The following is a 20,239-nucleotide window of genomic DNA, read 5'->3' as shown; positions in this document are numbered from 1 at the left end:
AAGTTCTGTCTTCCGGATCGTCTTTCTGAAATTAATAAAGAACATCTCGGGATGCAGAACATATAAGGAACTTTTTTTTTTTTGGACAGCAAGGAATAGAGAAGACTGGAAGATCCTGCTCAAGAGAAGACTCAACCCATCTTAGATGGAAGAGAAGAAGAAGGAGAAGAAGATGTTATTTGGAAAAGACTTAATGCCTCTTTCTATGTGGGAAAGAATCCAGGGTTATTAACAGTTCTAGGTGCTACTGTGAAATTTAAGCTTTATTAATTAAGTAATGCAAGTTTGTTATGATGAATAATTGGTCTGTAGTTTGCTGCCTCTGTCTTTGAGCACCTTCATGCAATGGAACTATCTTATCTTCTTTTCACTCCCCTGCCAGAGCTGAGACTTAGATTGAACAACTTCATCAGAGGCAATGCTATTTCTCTTTCACATTCCCACAGTACACGGGCTGACATGCCATCCAATCCCACTGATATGTTAACATTCATATTTTTCAGTATGCTGAACACCTCTTCTTCATTTACCTCAATTTTGATGTGCATCTTTTTCACATCAGTAATTGCAAAATTTTAACCCAGATGATATATCTTTGCAAAATGATCACTCAGCAACTCAACTATTTCTTTTGCCTCTGACACCTTTCTACCATGAGCATTGATTAAAGTCATCCTACCAGTTGCGACATGAAAAAACTCTTTTGGGTTTACTTTGGCCTACTTAGCTAATTTTCTCTTATAATCTGATTTTACCTTTCTTTCTTTCCAAACTAATGGCCCTTCTTGCTTGTACTTTGCACTGCTCATGAGTGTGCTGATCACTTTTTTTTTTTTTGATATTCCATCCACAGTGTTTTCTTTTTTGCAGCTCTTGCTTTATATCTCCACTCACCCACTTAATTCCCAGTGGGTTTATCCTAATGATCTTGGGTATGCAGTCCGATACTGCTATTTTCAATCTATCAGCACTTCCCATGCACTACTGATGTTCTCTCTTTATAGAATCTCAAAGCATGGCACTGCTCCAAGTTGATTCCTAAGCCTGTTATAATTACCAGCTTTATAGTTCAACATAAACCCTTTATTGACAGTGAATTTCACATGTTTGGCAACTTCCCAGAACAAAACCATGGTCGCATTTTCTAAATGGTTGTACAGCATCTACCTTTGTTGTGGATATATCTTCTGATACTGTTATCAGATCCAACACTCTCAAACCCCTTTTCCCCTCTATAACATGTTGTTTCATGTAATTATCCCTTAGAAACTCTATAAATTCCACTTCAATCTTGCCCTGTGCCATTTCCTCCCTACACTCTATATCTCATAGTTAAAGTTGATCATAATAATTGTTTGGTATGTAATCATTGTGCTAATCTGTCAATACATAACACCTACATCTTGCTATTGCCTCAAAAAGAACAGGTGACAAGTGGGATATTACAGGATTATGTTCACGAAGCTCTGCTTACTCTATATATCAGTGATTCAGGGTTCGAAGGAAGATATTCAGTTTTTGTAGATGATGCTAAATTTGGAAGATCATTTTCAGGAAGCTCCAATAATGTTATTACAGAAGAATTTGAATGAGTTAGTACTTTGGACTGGGAAAATTGAAGAGATTTTTAAACAGCAAAATAAAACCTGAGAGCAATACTGTTCAGCCAATGTGTATTGCCTATTATGACATACACTGCAGAAACCATGCCAATCAAAAAGGAAATAATAGATTAAAAAAAAAAAAAAAGAAAGAAGAATGGAAAGATGTCTGCTAAACATACGACTCAGAGATAAAATCAAAAATGAAGAAATAAGAGCTAAAACAAAATTTTTAGATACTGGAGAAAACATACTTCAAAAGAAATGGAAATGGGTGGGACACATTACAAGACTCGAGGACAATAGATGAACAAAAGTTATACTGGGTTGGCGGCCATATGAAGGTAAATGATCAGCTGGAAGATGGTCACATGATATAAGAAAATCAGCTGGAACTCTTTGGCACCAATAAGCTCAGAATACAAACAGATGGAGAGAATTAAGAAACACCTATAACCAGAAGTGGTTATAAAAGAGATTAAAAGAATAATAATAAGAAGAAAGTACTTTGTGCAGACTGATTATTTGGCCATTTGTAGTTATAGCTAAGGCAACTAAGACTTTGAGACCTGTGCATATTTTTAGGGAAAAAAAAAAATAGAAATTAAGTCATATAACACAACAGAACTATTTCATCGCATAATTTCATTTAATTGTTAGTATTGGCAAAAAAGAAAAACAAAAAGCAAATCATGTTAAAAACTAAATAGATACAAACATTAATTTTTTTTCCATCATCCCCCCCCCAACATAGAACAAAAGATGCATCAGTTTTTTTCTCTAGAATAATCCATTGAAATAAGAAAATTCATCAGAAAGCCACCTAGGTGTTGTTCATTTTACTGTATTACCAAAAGAATAAGGAACATGTTTGCCTATTTATTTAGATGCATTTTATAGATACAAGATATATAAGATAATAATCATGATTCATTATCAGACTGCATAGTTGGCTGGAAACAGGCTGATGGTGGCAGTATGCAGTATCCTGATATGGAAATTGTTCTTATATACATCACTAGGTCCTTTCATCCCATTGAACATACTTGAACTTCTAATTCTTTTACTGAGGAATTGTTTTGGACTGGATATTACCCTATATGGCGAGAGTGTGGCCTGATGGATCTGCACTCTTCCACCAAGTGCCTCATGTCACAAGTTTCACATGGTTCACGGAGGTTGGTCGATTGGTAGAGTCTCTGCTACTAACGGCTCACTCAAAAAGTTGAGCAAGTTTGAGTGTAGTTAATAGTTTTAAGGGGATCAGTCATTCGATGCTGTTGGCACACTCTCCATTGATGAGTCTTTGGACTCCCTGGAGGTGTCACATAATAATAATAATATCTAAACATTTTATGTGTGCTCCTGCATGCCTAATTCTTTTGATTTGAATCCCATTGAACATTTGTGGAATTATGTCTAGTGGAATGTTGACCAGTGGAATGCAGCATCCACTGGTCAACACCAGCAGATGTTGCTCATCTGCTGAACTCTGGGATGTTATTCTGTCTACTTGGTCCAGAATACCTCACGATGTCTTCTGTGGGCTGTTGAAACCAATGTCAAGATGGGTATAATTATGATTATCTTGGCCAAAGAAGGCCCAGCACGCTACTAAGTAGGTGGTCATAATGTTCTGGCTCATGGGTGGTGCATGTATGTGTATATATATATATATATATACACAGGGTTTTTCAGGAGGAATAGTAAATATTTTGGTAAGTGATAAATCGATTATTCTGATTAAAAAACGTTCTCATGAACATCTGTCCAATTGTCAATGGATGCAGAGATACAGCTGTTTGAAACTGGCACGTATGGCTCTGATGTGTGTGCAGCTCTCTGTATAGATCAGGTGACCAGCACGCAGCTCTGCAGATGTGACCAAGAAGCAGTTAGAACCTGACACACTTTCTTGTTAGAAGTGTTATTAAGAATGCTGCACATGTTTACACTTGCTGAATAGCTGATATGATGTTCGTTTACAGTTTTTGTTTAGAGAATACCATCAACGGTTTCCTAATCACAGGGTACTGGATTCAAGATTGTTTACTAGTGTTTACAACGAACTGCATGAGACTGGTACTGTTCTTAGCAGTCATATTTCTTCTCAATCTGGAAATGAAAAAAATGAGGATGAAGTAGAACACATTCTTCAGTTGGTAGAATGTAGTCCTACTACAAGCACATGGAGAATTTTTGCATATATCGGTGTTCTAGATACAATACTTGCTCACATAATGGCAAACATTATGTGAGCAAGGTTTGTATCCATTGCACATACAGTTGTAACACCTTCTCCTTTGAGATGATGATGAATTGGAATTTTGTCAGTGGATAAGTGTTAATCTCATTACCATTAATAATGTTCACTGATGAAGCTGCTTTCACCCATGACAATATCAACAACACCCATAACTGGCATTGGTGGTTTAATGAAAATCTACATGCCACTATAGAAACAAATTTCCAGCATCGCTTCTCTGTAAACATGTTGGTGCAGTATGATTAACAGTCACTTGATTGGGCCTGTTGTGTTACCAAATTGTCTTACAGGGTGCATTTACCTACAATTTCTGCAAAACAAACTTCCATTGCTATTGGAGGATGTTACATTGGCTACAAGTATTGATATGTTATTTTAGCACAATGGAGCTCCTGCATCAGGTGACAATATTTAAATCAAACTTTCCTTGAACTATGGATCTGGCTCCCATTGATGAGACCCCCAATAAAGGTCGAAACCGGTCTGGGTAGTGGCCCTTCCCATTATGCATAGCATCTTTCCATTCCAAAAGGATGTGTGCTTTGTATTATGGGATACATACTAAGACAAGTAATATTAAGTCATTAGCCTCTATATACAAGTAGCTCAGATGTGAATATATTTCATGCACAAAACATTGTTTTGCTTCCTTGCGTAAAGGATTAAAACCAAGTATATAATTTCTTGGTATCTGTAATGTATAATAGAACCATGGTAAAAACACTTTCAACATCCTTCTCTCATCCAGAGAATTTTATTAATAGAGGTCTAGCACCTTTTAGCTACTTGTATATACGCTATATATATGACTTCTGCATTACTTTGACCTTGGTATCTCTCCCGGGTCTGGCTCCCACTGATGAGACCTCAATAAAGGTCGAAACCGGTCTGGGTAGTAGCCCTTTCCATCATGCATAGGATCTTTATTATCTGAAAGGGCATGTGCTTTGCATTATGGGATACATACTAAGACAAGTAATGTGAAGTCATTAGCATCTATATACAAGTATATGAATATATTTCACATGCAAATCATTGTTTTGCTTCCTTGGTGTAAAGGATTAAAACCACATATATAATTTTCTTGGTATCTTAAACACACACACACACACACACACACACACACAGATGCATGCCCATACACACACGCGCACACATATTGATATCTTAATATCAGATGAAATATGGAAGATAAAAGCTCATAATTAACATTTCATTCCAAAAACAGTTGTTAATAAATCCAAGCATGATTTGCCTACAGTGGAGCAAGTTGTTCTTGGCTAGAGCCTTAACTTTGCAGTCTGCCCCCCAGAAAGTACCTAAAGAAATTTTTTTAGCAAAAGTTGAATGAGCTACGTCTGTCTTATCTCCACAAGAGGCATCACTGTCTTGGTTCAAATTAGCACTTGCCATAAATGCAGTGAAACATCCTATTGATAATCTTTCACCTTTAGAATGAGCTGCTCTCAATAAGCTTAGAAATAATTCTCACATAGTGATCCTACCGAAGGAAATGCTATGGTTAATCTTGACACAGATGATTATGATAGTAATGTTAGACAGCTTCTTAATACTGACACTTATTCCATTATGGATCATGACCCTACTAGAGAGATTCAAAATCACACTAAAAACCTTTTTAAAACAACCTATGAATTTAACAGTGAAACCAGACTGGCTCTCTCTTCTCTTTATCCTCTTCCTCCACATCTATATGGGACACTTAAAATTCATAAAGTTGACACACCTCTACATTAAATAGTAGAAGGGATAGATTCTTTGAAATACTTCTTGCCAAACATCTAGCTAAACCTACTAAAGGGCCTGACAGGACAATCACCATCATTTGTTAAAAACTCCAAGCATTTGTTTCAAGCATCAGCAATATCATGCCTGATGAACATGACATTTTAGCAAACTTTGATGTAGTTAATTTATTTACCAATGTTCTTGCTGATGATCTACTTATACTGCTACAAGATAAATTCTCTAAGATGGCTATGGTGCTATATTATTATTATTATTATTATTATTATTATTATTAAACAAGACCTCATGGAGTCAAAGACTCATCTAGGAGGTCCTTTTATCTTACACACACATCTCATCATACCGTGTCTTAAACACATTCAAACTACTTGCAGACACCACGCTCTCAGGCAAGGCATTCCAATCACTCACAACTCTGCACAAAAAAAACCTGCCTCTCACTCCCTTACTCACACCCTCCTTATACAGTTTCCAGGGATGACCTCTGGTTCTCCCCTGATCTCCCACTATTCTCTGTAGAACTTCTCCACCATTGATCCTATAACAACCCCTTACCAACTTGTAGGTCTCTATCATATCTCCCCTCTTCCTTCTCTCCACGAGACTCTGCAAATTACATCTTTTCAATCTTTCCTCATACTCAACATTCCAGAGGTCAGAAACTACCTTAGTCAGTCGCCTTTGGACCCTTTCCAACATCTCTTCATCCTTCTGAAAACCCGGTGACCAAATCTGGGCACAATAGTCCAAGTGTGGCCTAATCAAAGCCTTATACATTGGAACAAGTATCTCCCTACTTCTACATGTCAGTGTCCTCCGCATCATTCCCAGAAGTCTTTGTGTTGTCTTCACAATTTTGGCGATGTGTCCCCTAAATTTTAGATCCTTATCCACTATCACCCCCAGATCTCTTATTTCCTCTACTTCCAACAATATATTCTCACCAAGCATAAATTCTGCATCCCATCTTTGTTTTCCAAATTTTAAAACTTTACATTTTGCAACATTGAACTCACATCCCCATTTGCTTGCCCAATCACTCAATTTATTCAAGTCTTCTTGCAAGGCCACAACATCTTCACTACTCTTTATGGTTCGTCCCAACTTTGCATCATCTGCAAACAACTGAATATCTCCATCCAAATCTTCACCAATATCATTAATATATAAGTTAAATAGTAATGGCCCTAAAACAGACCCCTGAGGCACTCCACTAGTGACTTTCCTTTTCCTGGATATTGCACCCCCATACACAACTTGTTGATACCTATCAGATAGCCAGTCTCCAATCCAATGCACTAATCTAATATCCAACCCCATCTGCTCTAGTTTGACTGTCAACTTTTCATGAGGTACTCAATCAAAAGCCTTTGCGAAATCCAAGTATATTACTGTGTATCCTTCTCCTCTGTCCAAGGAAGCAGTCACTTTATTGTAATAAGTAAGTAGATTACTAAAACATGACCTCCCTTTAGCAAATCCATGCTGTCCATCAAAGATTATACCATTGTTGTCAACCCAACTCTGGATCCTAGTTCTCACAAGCTTCTCCAACAACTTAACCACAACACCTGACACACAGATAGGCCTATAGTTTGATGCTTGAGTTCGATCACCTCCTTTATGAAGTGGCACAATCTTGCCCTCCTTCCACTCTTTAGGAACTTGACCAAGTGCAAGACTCGTATTAAAAAAATATGTCAAGGCAGGTGTCAACTCTCTGGCACACTCCTTCAGAATACGTGGTGATATATTATCAAGTCCCACAGCCTTATTTACATCTAGTTTACTCAACTCCCCAAACACCTCTTGCTCACTTACAGTCAGTCTCTCCTCCCCATCATCAACTGCTCTTAATCTCTCCATGAAGTCACATTCACAAGATTGAAAGATCTTTATGAATTGCTCATTAAGTATCTCCACAACACATTCTGCAACAGCTGTCTTTATACCATTTCCTCCAATCAATGTCATCCTTCCATAATCATTCTTTCTTTTGCTGGCTACATCATCTGGATACTTCAAATATAAAAATACAATATACAAACAGAACTCTGGTCTAGCCATAGGCAGTCCTCTTTCATCAGTTTTAGCAAATCTTTATATGGAAACATTTGAAAATAAGGCCCTAGAAGAATACCATCATAAGCCAAAATTATGGAAAAGATTATGTTGATGATATGTTCTTAGTCTGGAACCATGACTACCTTCACTTCTGCTTTTTCATGAGTACCTGAATCATCAACACCCTAACATAAAATTTACTGATGAATTAGAATCTAATGGTTCACTCCCATTTCTGGACCTTCTACTAACTAAGGAATCGTGTAAATTAAAAGTCTCTATATTTCGAAAACCTACACATACTGACAGATATCTACATGCCTCATCCAATCATTATAGATCTCAAAAATTGAGTATTATTTCCACACCAGGAGCAAGATCCTGCTGACTCATCACTGACAAGGATGAACTAGCCAAAGAACTTCAACATTTAAGAAACACTTTCCTTCAAAATGGCTATAATGACCACGCCATCTCCAGACTACTCAATCGATACTAAACCAGAGAAATTTCTAATGAAACAGAGGAGTCATCGTGCTCCCATATATTAGCTCCATTTCCATAAAACTAGCAAAAATACTTAAGGAATATAAAATCCAAGTAGCATTTACCCCCTTTATAAAGATGAGATTACCGCTCTCAACCATAAAACTTTGACATAGCCCACTTCATTATCTGGGTGTTTATCAGTTGTGATGCCATTCCTGGTCATCTTACTATGGATAGACTGAAAAATCAATTGAACAACACTTTGAAGAACACATTCGAGATATCGAATACCATAGAAGTGAAGCCTCAACTTTGTCATTACACATGCTCTCTTCAGCTGACTCACAAGACTCTTCACAAATGAGACATCAAGTTTTATGAGATAAACTGGAACTATTACATCATTGCTATGATAAAACAGAGAAAAAATCTGGGAGTCTTTGGAAATAGCATTAGATCCTAAATACCTAAATATTAACCAAAGTATTAACTCCTCTGAGTACATCTTAGCCTTCATTAGTCAAAGACGTTCACACGAAAGTTCACACAAACTTTCTGCATGTTTACACATTTGTGTAAACATGCAGAAAGTTCTGACAAATAGAAATATTTTTAAAATAACATCAGTTTCTTCTATAATTGCATTCAAGTTGTCACCTTTGTTAGTCCTCTCTGTTTTGTATACTAGTTTGTATATTTGTACATGAAGAAATCCTGTGCAATTAAGATGAAACGTTATGTTGCAGTTAAAATAAATGTTAGCAACTTATTCCAGTGTTCTGCCTTATAAACTTTAGTCTCACACAAACACACACACATGAGCCAGGAGAATGCAGTTTTCATGCAAAAAGATATATTTAGGTATAATAAATTCTCCGAAAATTATGGTTATGAAAATCAGTCTGAGCAGTCCGTGGGCTTTGAAATCCTGTAAGTACTACAAATTATTATTATTATTATTATTGTTATTATTATTATTACTTTATTCACATAATTGATATACACAGTCAAATCAGGATATCATTTAAACAATGATTTGACTGGTGATACAGAGCAATTCAGATTCTACTCAAGAATCTAAGAATAGTCTGTCAGGTAGCGTTGTAAAATATGGACTGTTCCAAGTAATGCTGTTTTTTGTAGATCATATGGAGTCACTTCGTTGATATTTAATTGCTGTAAATAGCTGATAGCTTCTTTAAAATTCACAAGTGCACTGATAACTATTGGGATGACTTTGGTGGGTTTAAGCCACAGCTGGCCAACTTCGATTACCAGATCTTGATATTTAGTAATTTTTTCCAGTTCTTTGTTGTTAATGTTGTTATCACTGTGCACTGCGATGTCAGTAATCCAAACCTGTTGATGTTCGATAATTATGATGTCAGGTCTATTGTGTTCCAAATGCTGATCAGTTTGTATTCTAAAGTCCAGAGAATTTTTGCTGTTTTGTTTTCCATTACTGTTTCTATTTTATGCTGCCAATGGTTATCAGAAGTAGGAAAGCCATATTTTTTGCATACATGCCAATGAATAATTTTGTCTACTTGATCATGGCAGTATTTATAATCAATTTGAGTTATCTTGCTGCAGGCACTGATTAGATGTTCTACAGTTTCATCTTTCTGATCGCATAATCTGCATTTACTGTTATTATTCATGTTCAAAATTTTTGCTTTGATTGCATTAGTTTGTAATACCTGTTCTTGAGCTGCTAGAATAAATTCTTTTCTTTCTTTTTTAATATATCCATGTTGTAGCCATTGCCACATTGTTCACGCCAATTTTTTTCCTCAGTATCTCAAAGAAATTGGCCATGCAATAGTTTATTTTTCTAGCACACATATTGGTTATTTTGCTGTTCCGTTTTGTAATCGGATTTGTTTCCTGTTGCTTTTAGAAGACCCTCTTGTGTAATTGTTTGAAGCATTTGCTAAGAGCTCTTGTTGATGTAACTTTATAGACTAATTTCTTCTTCTTCTACAGTCTGTCTCACTTGCAGCAGACCTCGTCCACCTATTCTCCTTGGTAGATACAATTGGACAACATCACTTCGTGGATGTAATGCATAATGCATAGTCATTAATTTTCCTGTTTTGTGGTAAAATTTGTCCAGGTCTTCTTTTGTCCAATCTATTATGCCAGCTGTGTATCAGATCACTGGTACCTCAGACAGTATGTAACAGAGGGCACAAGAGGATTAAGGGTCTTGGATTTGGTCATCTCATCGGAGGATGTAATTATCAATGAGGTATCAAATCATCCACCAATTGGTGAAAGTGACCATGAGGTGATTACTTGGGTGGTTGCCAGCAGTGCAAGGACCCCTGTGAAAAAAGGGTATATGTGGAACTAAAAGGGGGGTGATTATGAAGAGCTCAGGAGACAGCTTGCAGGTGTAGCATGGAATGAGGAGTTAGCTGGAAAAGAGATCAATGCAGCTTGGGGGATTTTCAAAAAATATTTAGTGGATGCAATGTCTAAATGTATACCACGGGTGAGAAGGTTAAATAAGTTAGGTGTGAGATGGATGAATAAAGAGATTAAGCATGCAATACAGAGAAAAAGGGCATTGTGGAGGCAGCATAAGAGAAGTGGAAGTAACCAATTTCATGAGTTCTACAAAGACCAGGCAAGGAGAGTGACTTGGTTGGTGAGAGTAGCTAAAGAGAGGTATGAACAGCAGTTAGCTAATGAAGCTAAAAAGAATCCTAGGGAGTTCTTTCGATATGTAGCCAGCAAAAGAAAGAATGATTATGGAAGGATGACATTGATTGGAGGAAATGGTATAAAGACAGCTGTTGCAGAATGTGTGGTGGAGATACTTAATGAGCAGTTCATAAAGATCTTTCAATCTTGTGAATGTGACTTCATGGAGAGATTAAGAGCAGTTGATGATGGGGAGGAGAGACTGACTGTAAGTGAGCAAGAGGTGTTTGGGGAGTTGAGTAAACTAGATGTAAATAAGGCTGTGGGACTTGATAATATATCACCACGTATTCTGAAGGAGTGTGCCAGAGAGTTGACACCTGCCTTGACATATTTTTTTAATACGAGTCTTGCACTTGGTCAAGTCCCTAAAGAGTGGAAGGAGGGCAAGATTGTGCCACTTCATAAAGGAGATCGAACTCAAGCATCAAACTATAGGCCTATCTGTGTGTCAGGTGTTGTGGTTAAGTTGTTGGAGAAGCTTGTGAGAACTAGGATCCAGAGTTGGGTTGACAACAATGGTATAATCTTTGATGGACAGCATGGATTTGCTAAAGGGAGGTCGTGTTTTAGTAATCTACTTACTTATTACAATAAAGTGACTGCTTCCTTGGACAGAGGAGAAGGATACACAGTAATATACTTGGATTTTGCAAAAGCTTTTGATAGAGTACCTCATGATAAGTTGACAGTCAAACTAGAGCAGATGGGGTTGGATATTAGATTAGTGCATTGGATTGGAGACTGGCTATCTGATAGGTATCAACAAGTTGTGTATGGGGGTGCAATATCCAGGAAAAGGAAAGTCACTAGTGGAGTGCCTCAGGGATCTGTTTTAGGGCCATTACTATTTAACTTGTATATTAATGATATTGGCGAAGATTTGGATGGAGATATTCAGTTGTTTGCAGATGATGCAAAGTTGGGACGAACCATAAAGAGTAGTGGAGATGTTGTGGCCTTGCAAGAAGACTTGAATAAATTGAGTGATTGGGCAAGCAAATGGGGATGTGAGTTCAATGTTGCAAAATGTAAGGTTTTAAAATTTGGAAAACAAAGATGGGATGCAGAATTTATGCTTGGTGAGAATATATTGTTGGAAGTAGAGGAAATAAGAGATCTGGGAGTGATAGTGGATAAGGATCTAAAATTTAGGGGACACATCGCCAAAACTGTGAAGACAACACAAAGACTTCTGGGAATGATGAGGAGGACACTGACGTGTAGAAGTAGGGAGATTCTTGTTCCATTGTATAAGGCTTTGATTAGGCCACACATGGACTATTGTGCCCAGATTTGGTCACCTGGTTTTCAGAAGGATGAAGAGATGTTGGAAAGGGTCCAAAGGCGACTGACTAAGGTAGTCTCTGACCTCTGGAATGTCGAGTATGAGGAAAGATTGAAAAGATGTAATTTGCAGAGTCTAGTGGAGAGAAGGAAGAGTGGAGATATGATAGAGACCTACAAGTTGGTAAGGGGTTGTTATAGGATCAATGGTGGAGAAGTTCTACAGAGAATAGTGGGAGATCAGGGGAGAACCAGAGGTCATACCTGGAAACTGTATAAAGAGGGTGTGAGTAGGGGAGTGAGAGGCAGGTTTTTTTCGTGCAGAGTTGTGAATGATTGGAATGCCTTTCCTGAGAGTGTGGTGTCTGCAGGGAGTTTGAATGTGTTTAAGACCCGGTATGATGAGATGTGTGTGAGATAAAAGGACCTCCTAGATGAGTCTTTGACTCCATGAGGTCTTGTTTAATAATAATAATAATAATAATAATAATAATAATATCCCAAGAATTCATTCCTATAATTGTGTTTAATCCATTCAGTTTGTTTTTATGTATTTCTCTTGATCAAAATTAAAATTGCTAGTGTCATTAATTTTTCTTCGTTTAATAGATAAAATTGTGCATTTATCTAAACCAAATTCCATTTTGATATCCTGACTGAAAATACCAACTGTGTCCAGTAAAGAGTCTATTTGCTGTGCTGATTTTCCATATAACTGCAAGTCATCCATATACAACAGATGGGAAATTTTAATATTATATTTATTATTATTATTATTATTGTATATTATGCAATTTATCTTTCATCATGAACCAGCAGGGTACACATACCATACTTTATGCAACGTTGAAATTTTGTTAAATGTTACATACTATTTCTGGTGTTATGAACATTATGGATATTTTAGAATTAAAATATTTTTATTGCAGCTTGCCCTGAACACTGTTTGAGATGTAATCATCCAGAAATGTGCACCCTTTGTCATGGTGGATTCTATGTTTCTGAAACATCCTGTGTTAAAATCTGTGAAACAGGATATGTAATTGATAAACAAAAGCGAAGTTGTAAAGGTATCATTTTAAGAAATAACAAGTCTTTATTATTGTTAAAAATATATATTAGGGATAATTTGGCTAGGTTCTATGTTAAATTAATGCTGCTTCATGAAATTGAAATATTGTCCAAAAGTTGTTTGTTTATTAAGATAGGCATGTTAGAATGCACTGTCATTATGGCAAAATTTTATACATGTTTTTTTAAATATTTAATTTTCTGTTCCATATCACTGAATTAACCAGAATTTGTTATGTAGTGTTTTTGATAAAAATGTAGTCATTCTTTGATTTATGATGTATGTGACTTACATCTAATTGTACTTAAGGTGAGAGGAAGAGAAATGATTGTGGAAGAATGACATTGTGGGATAAAAATGGGAATAGAGTGACTGATGTTTCACCAGTACAGCCACTCTGGTCTTGCAGACCATGCTCTGGATACACGCCACAGAATACAGTGGAAGAAAGCCACGGTGATACACTGTAATAAATTCAAATTTGAAAGGCTATTCATGGAATCAGCCTCAGCCCTAAGAAACAGTCCAAACCTCAACAAATTTGGTTGCATGAGACTGCCCCAAATTTGGGAGACTTACATTCAGAAGACCTTCAGCCCAACAGCCAAGAATACCTACATAGCCCGCCAGGGGGCACCATCAGGACTTTTAGGAGAAACAATAGCTTCCTGCTTCATCATGTCTTTATATTAAGTTCCTGTGAAATATTGAAAATATAGATTAAAGTTTAATTTAATTTATATCCTGTGTACATTGTAAATTCCTTAACTTATTTAATAAGATGCAGAGGACGTAGTGAAGTTGTTCAATGAGCACTTTATTGGATATTTCATCCTGGAGAAGAGGTTTTAATACTAGAGGGGTAGGGCAGGTTCGAGGTTTACAGGTGCAAGAGGAGAGTATGTTCCAAATACTGAGTGCTCTGGATGTCAGTAAAGCTCTGAGACTGGATGGTATTTCACCATCCAGTCCCACATCTCGGGTTTTGAGAGAATGAGTTAAAGAACTGATACCTCTATTGACCTAGCTTTTCAATGAAAGTCTGGCTAGTGGAAAGGTACCCAAGGAATGAAAGGAAGGTAGTGCCATTGCATAAGAGTGGTAGCAGACTGGGCGTGTCTAACCATAGGCCAGTTTGTGTTTCATCAGTAGTTGTTAAGATCTTGGAGGAATTAGTGAGGGACCATATACAGTGTTGGGCAGATTAGGGTAATGTTATCTGTGAGAGTCAACATGGATTTGTTAAGCAGCACACTTGCTTTAGTAACATGATTGCCTTTTATAATAAAAATGACAAGAGCAGTTGATGAGTCAAAGGCATATACTGCCATTTTTTTTGGATTTTGCAAAGGCATTTGACAGGGTACCACATGATAAGCTGATCTTTAAGTTGCAGCATATGGGTTTAGATGTTGGGTTAGTCAAGTGGATTCAGGATTGGCTGTCTGATAGTTATCAGAGAGTTGTGTATGGTGGTGATGGTGCAGTATCAAGGAGGCAGAAGGTTACAAGTGGGGTTAAACAGGCTCAGTACTGGGACCTGTATTGTTCAGCCTTTATATCAATGACATTGTCAATGGATTGCGGGGGGGGGGAGAATATTGTTTGCAGGTGATGTGAAGCTGGGCAGGATTTTTAGTAATAGTGCAGATGTGGCAGCCCTTCAAGAGGATTTGAATAAACTGGATAGATTGGGAAATGAATGGGGAATAGGTTTAATGCAGCAAAATGTAAAGTCTTGAAGTTTGGGATACATCAATGGGAGGCTGCATACTTGATTGGAGGAGCTGTACTTGAAGAAGTAGGAGAGACAAAAGATCTGGGGGGGTGATGATCGATAGAAAACTGAAATTATTCAGGGGACATATTGCAAAGGTAGAGTTAGGTAACCCAGAAGATTGCTGCAATACTGGGAAGGATGCTGACCTGCAGAGATAAAAGAGTTATCATTCCATTGTATAAGAACCTGATCATACCACACTTTGACTATTGCCAAATTTGGTCCCCATGATTTGAAGGGGTAAAATTAACTGTGGAAAGGGTGCAGAGGCGGATAACAAAGATGGTTTCAGGATTGTACAATGTTAATTATGAGGATTGGCTGAGGGAACGTGGACTGCAGAGTTTTGGTATCTAGAAGGAGAGGCAATATAATTGAGACTTTTAAACTGTTGAGAGGTAGTTACAGGGTTGACAGTGGGGAGTTCTTTCACTCGGTGGAACAGCGGGAAGGAGTGATGACAAGGGGCTATCCCTGGAATTTACAACAGGAAGCTGTGAGCAAGAGGGTGAGGATTGGTTTCTTTGCATGGAGGGAACCATGGAATCCATTGCCTGATAGAGTGGTGAGAGCAAGAAAATGGTCAATGAGTTCAAGGCGTGGTATGATAGACCTTGTGTTTCCTAGGAAGGACTTCCTCTGATGATTCTTTTGACTCCATGGAGGCCTGAGTGGTTAGTGTATCCGCTCTCCAGCCAAAAGACTGTGAGTTCGAATCCTGCCATGAGCATGGATGTTTGTGATTGTCTGTGAAAATACTAGTGATGGTAGATGGCATTGATGTAGTTGGTGGATTGAGTAGTGGAGATGGAGAACTGTGGAGTGGGTGCCCTCCCTTGATGAGTCTACGGATTCCCTGGAGGTGTCATGTAATAATAATAATAATAATAATAATAAAATGACTGCTTGTACTTAAGACAGGCATCCCATTAGCATGTTCATTGAATACCACCTCACTCCTTCAACCCCTGGATTAGAGTGCTATTACCGATATCAGGACATATTATTTAAACAATGGTTTTGCTCAAGCTCTTGCTGCTACTGAAGGTGAGAAAACTCTTAGAGACTTTTGGAAGGAATATGATACCTTGCATTGCAAATAAGAATGTAATGCATCATGGAGTGAGATGACAGCAGAGTTTGTGAATGATGTTGTAAATATGTTTATACATTTCTTTATTTCTGAGCAATGTATGAACATATATTTTCAACATCATTCACACACTCTGCTGTTGCCTTATTCTATGCTACATCTACATCCTTATAAAGTAAGAAGAAGATGAGATGGAATAAAAAAAACAGAAAAAGAAAATCACATCATCATCATCAATTTACTGATATGTATCCTCAAGGGGTGTACCAGATATTGTGACAATACTACATGATTAGAGGGGGGGGGGTCACTTAACAGTCACAGCCAGATAATTGGGAAGACACTTCAACATTGCTTTTAAGAAATTCAGAGTACATACTGGGGATTCTGATCTAATTTCCAATCCTCACTTTCACATAGTTACTGACCAAATTGTACTCTCTATTGGGTTAAAGCAGAAACAAATATGGTGTTACAGCATGATGAGATTTCATGCAAGCTGGGATATTGTCCAGTTAGTTGTTTTGAGAAATGGATCCCAACATGGAGAGATTTAGCAAAATAGACAGAATAATGTGCAAGCTGAATTACCAGATACAGAGAAATTTATGTGCAAAAAGTAAAGGCTAACTGTGTAGACTAAGTTGGTTGTACTGTACAGATTTTTAAAGTTCACTCCTGCTGTCACCTTACCTTTGAAGACATGCATCGACCTTCCACAAGTTATACATCTGGTGAATCATTCTCAGAACACTTTTTTTTTGCAATTCCCAAATTTGAAGAAATTGATGATGAATGACCTCCTCTGATGAATCAAACAATTAATAAAATAAAAATTATTAAATTGATTATTCAAAGCCACACAGCAATGGCTTTGAATAATCAACCCTGCCCAATGTGTTTCCTGAATGTAAGAACACAGAAGCACCATATGCTCATGTTTCATTATTTATTAGAGTAGAGTACTATGTGTAATTTTATGTTATAATTTATACATTGTATTCTTCTTCTTCAACCTTTTGGTTCTGTCCACTGCTGGACGAAGGTCTCCCCCATGATTTTCCAGACCACTCAGTTTTCTGCCTCTCCCATCCATCTCACTCCTGCAATTTGTTCCAGTTCATCCCTCCACCTTCTTCTCGGTCTTCCTCTTTGTCTTGCTCCATCCATTGGTCTCCACTCTGTTGTTTTTCTAGTCCATCTCCCATCGCTGCATCTGGCAATATGGCCAGCCCATCTCCACTTAGCCTGCATACTTCTCTCCATGCGATGTTGTGTTGTTCTCAGCTTTTTGTTTAGGGCTTCTGTTAAAGTCCATGTTTCTCCTCCGTATGTTAGGACAGGAAGTATGCACTGGTCAAAAGCTTTCTTTTGTAGACTCATAGGGATGTCACTTATCTATTCATATCTCTCATTTTCCCATAAGCCATTCATCCGAGGTGAATTCTTCATTCACTCTCTTTTTTTTTTTGGCAATCCTCAAAGAATAACAATTGGCCCAAATATACATACGAAGTAATTTGTTCTATTTCATGGTTTTCAACTTTAACAGTTCTATGGTTTATGTATTTATTCATCATTATTTTTGTTTTTTCTCAATTTATTATTATTATTATTATTATTATTTGACACCTCCAGGGAGTCGAAGGACTTAACGAGGGAGGGCATCTGCTCTACAATTCTGTCTCCACCACTCAATCACCAACTGACTGCCACTACACCAACGCCATCTACTGCCGAAAACCACTGGTATTTTTTTCCACCACTGGTATTATTTTTAATCCAATTACTCTGGAGGCTTCATTTAGCTGATTTAGCCTTTCTTCCAGATCATCAAGATTATCTGCTATTAGGATATCTGCAAATTTCAGATGATGCAGTCTTTCTCCATTTATGTTTATTCATTTTGTTTCCCAATCAAGGCTTCTAAAGACTTCCTCTAGTGCAGTTGTAAATTATTTTGGAGATATGGTGTCATCTTGCTGGATGCCTTTTTTTTTGTATTGGAAACTTTTCACTGTTTTCATATAATTTAATTACAGAAGTTGCATTATTGTAAATATGTTTTAGTGTTTCAATATATGATTTTTATAAGGTTTCTCAGTTCCCTGGATTTCAAGTGCTTTTAGTGTTGCAGATGTTTTAACTGAATCAAATGCTTTTTCGTAGTCTATATAGGCCAGACAAAAGGGTTTATTGTATTCAGTTGATTTTTCAATGAGCTGTCTTAATGTGTGAATATGGTCCAAAGTATTGTAATTCTTTCTAAATCCAGCTTGTTCACAGGATTGCATTCCCTCTAGTTTAGATTTTATTCTATTATTTATAATGTTTGCGAAAACTTTATATATGGTGGGAAGTCTGTAGTTTTTAATTTCTTCCTTGTTGCCTTTTTTAAAAATTAATATTAGAAGTGAATTGTTCCAATTTTTTGGAATTTTTCTCTGTTTTAGGCATTTATTAGAGAGTTTAGTCAGCTGTTTGATGACATGGCTTCCTCCCAGTTTTAAGAAATCTACCATAATTCCATCTTCTCCTGGGGTCTTTCCATTCTTCATTTCTCACAGTGCCATTTCCACTTCGCCTTGTAAGATCTCAGGGGCATCATGTTCTTCCTCACTTGAGTTATCCATAGATGATTCTTGGATGTCACGGTCTTTGTCTTCATAGAGTTCAGTATAAAATTCCTGAATTCTTTTGAATATTGCATCTCTATTTTTTATAAGTTTACCATTTTTTCCTCTTACAGCAGCTATTTCCTTTGTTTCAACTGATAATGTTCGTCTCAGGACCTTCATATTACTATTGTTTTCTATTGTTTCTTTAATTTTCTTAGTATTATATGATCGAAGTTCATGTTTTATCCTTTTACGTATAGTTTTACAAATTTCTGCATATTCTATTTTATTGGTGTCATTCAAATCTCTTTTCATATCTCTTCTTTTCTTCATCAGATCTAAGGTTTCCTGTCTTAGTTTTTCCTCTCTTTGGTGCCTTTTTACACCTCCTATTTCTAGTGCACAATTCAAGATAGATTTTGTTAAGATTTCATTAGCATCACCGATGGTAGTGAATGTGTTTAACTTTTTTAGTTCATTATTGAGTGATTCTCTATAACAGTTTTTATTGTAGTAGAGGTTTTGTAGATTCACTAAACTGGACTTTTTTCTTATAAACTTATTCTGTTCCCAATAATAATATTTGGTTAACCGATCAAGTGTTGATCAATTTTATTATTAACTGAACCAACTAGTTTCGCCACACTTATCTGTTGGCATCTTCAGGGCACTTACATATAGGTTTAAACACTCTCATAATTATGCGTAACTGCAAAACTGAAACTGACTAGAATAATTACAAATAAAATAGTATCGAACGTGAGTGAAACACGTATCGCGTGTACAAGATCAGCTAGTTGTTGCTGAGGAACTTTCTGTAGTTTGTATTAAAGTTCATTTCTTCCGTTTTTAAGGTTCTGATTAGTGTTTTCCATATCTCTGGGAGTATTAAGCCTTGATTTCTGTTAAGGTTCACAGTAGAACGGGCGACTGTGGCTGCTTCTTTGAAAATTCTTGAATGGTAATCTTCCTCTAAGTAAGGGGAACAGCTTTTGTCCCACTCGATGACATGGTTAGTTGTGGAGAAATGAGACGATAGGCCAGAAATGTCCTGTCTGTTGTTTTTGACATAGCCAATGTGCTCCTTTTGCCTGATTTCGAGGCTTCTCGAAGTCTGTCCGATGTAATTAGAGCCACATGAGCATGGAATATTATAAACTCCAGCATATTTATAGAAAGGATGGTTGTCTTTTGGAGATCTTAGTAGTTTACGAATAGATTCTATAGGTTTAAATGTTACTCTTATTTTGTGTTGTTTGAGGAGATTGGCGAGCTTGTTGGAGATGCCACTTACAAACGGAATTGCAATCGTTTTTATATATTGAATCTCTTCTTGTTCTCTTTGTGGTGGTTCAGAGAAAAGGATTTTATTGACTAGTCTTCTTGGATAGCCGTTCAAGTACAGATTGTTGGAAATAAATTTTAACTCATCTTGAAGGGTCTTGTTGTCCGTTGTGATGTAAATAGCTCTTTTCTTTAACATGTGTATA

General features: G+C 37.0%; 1 protein-coding gene across 3 annotated transcripts in view; it reads left to right on the top strand.

Moving 5' to 3' along the window:
* LOC150099333 (extracellular matrix organizing protein FRAS1-like) overlaps nucleotides 1–20,239 on the top strand; it is a 1,385,483-nt gene that overhangs the window by 464,712 nt on the left and 900,532 nt on the right. For all 3 annotated transcript variants that reach the window (XM_090403569.1, XM_090403568.1, XM_090403570.1), the window contains one exon: nucleotides 13,116–13,256. In XM_090403569.1, coding sequence (XP_090259695.1) covers nucleotides 13,116–13,256 — 141 coding nt within the window. The remainder of the gene's footprint in view (nucleotides 1–13,115; nucleotides 13,257–20,239) is intronic.

The sequence above is a fragment of the Typopeltis vanoorti genome, chromosome 14, assembly GCF_054136105.1.
Source record: "Typopeltis vanoorti isolate ZY-2024b chromosome 14, IOZ_Tvanoo_1.0, whole genome shotgun sequence".
In the NCBI taxonomy this organism is placed as follows: Eukaryota; Metazoa; Arthropoda; class Arachnida; order Uropygi; family Thelyphonidae; genus Typopeltis; species Typopeltis vanoorti.
The sequence above is the reverse complement of the archived record's forward strand: the minus strand, read 5'-3'. Positions and strand labels throughout refer to the sequence as shown.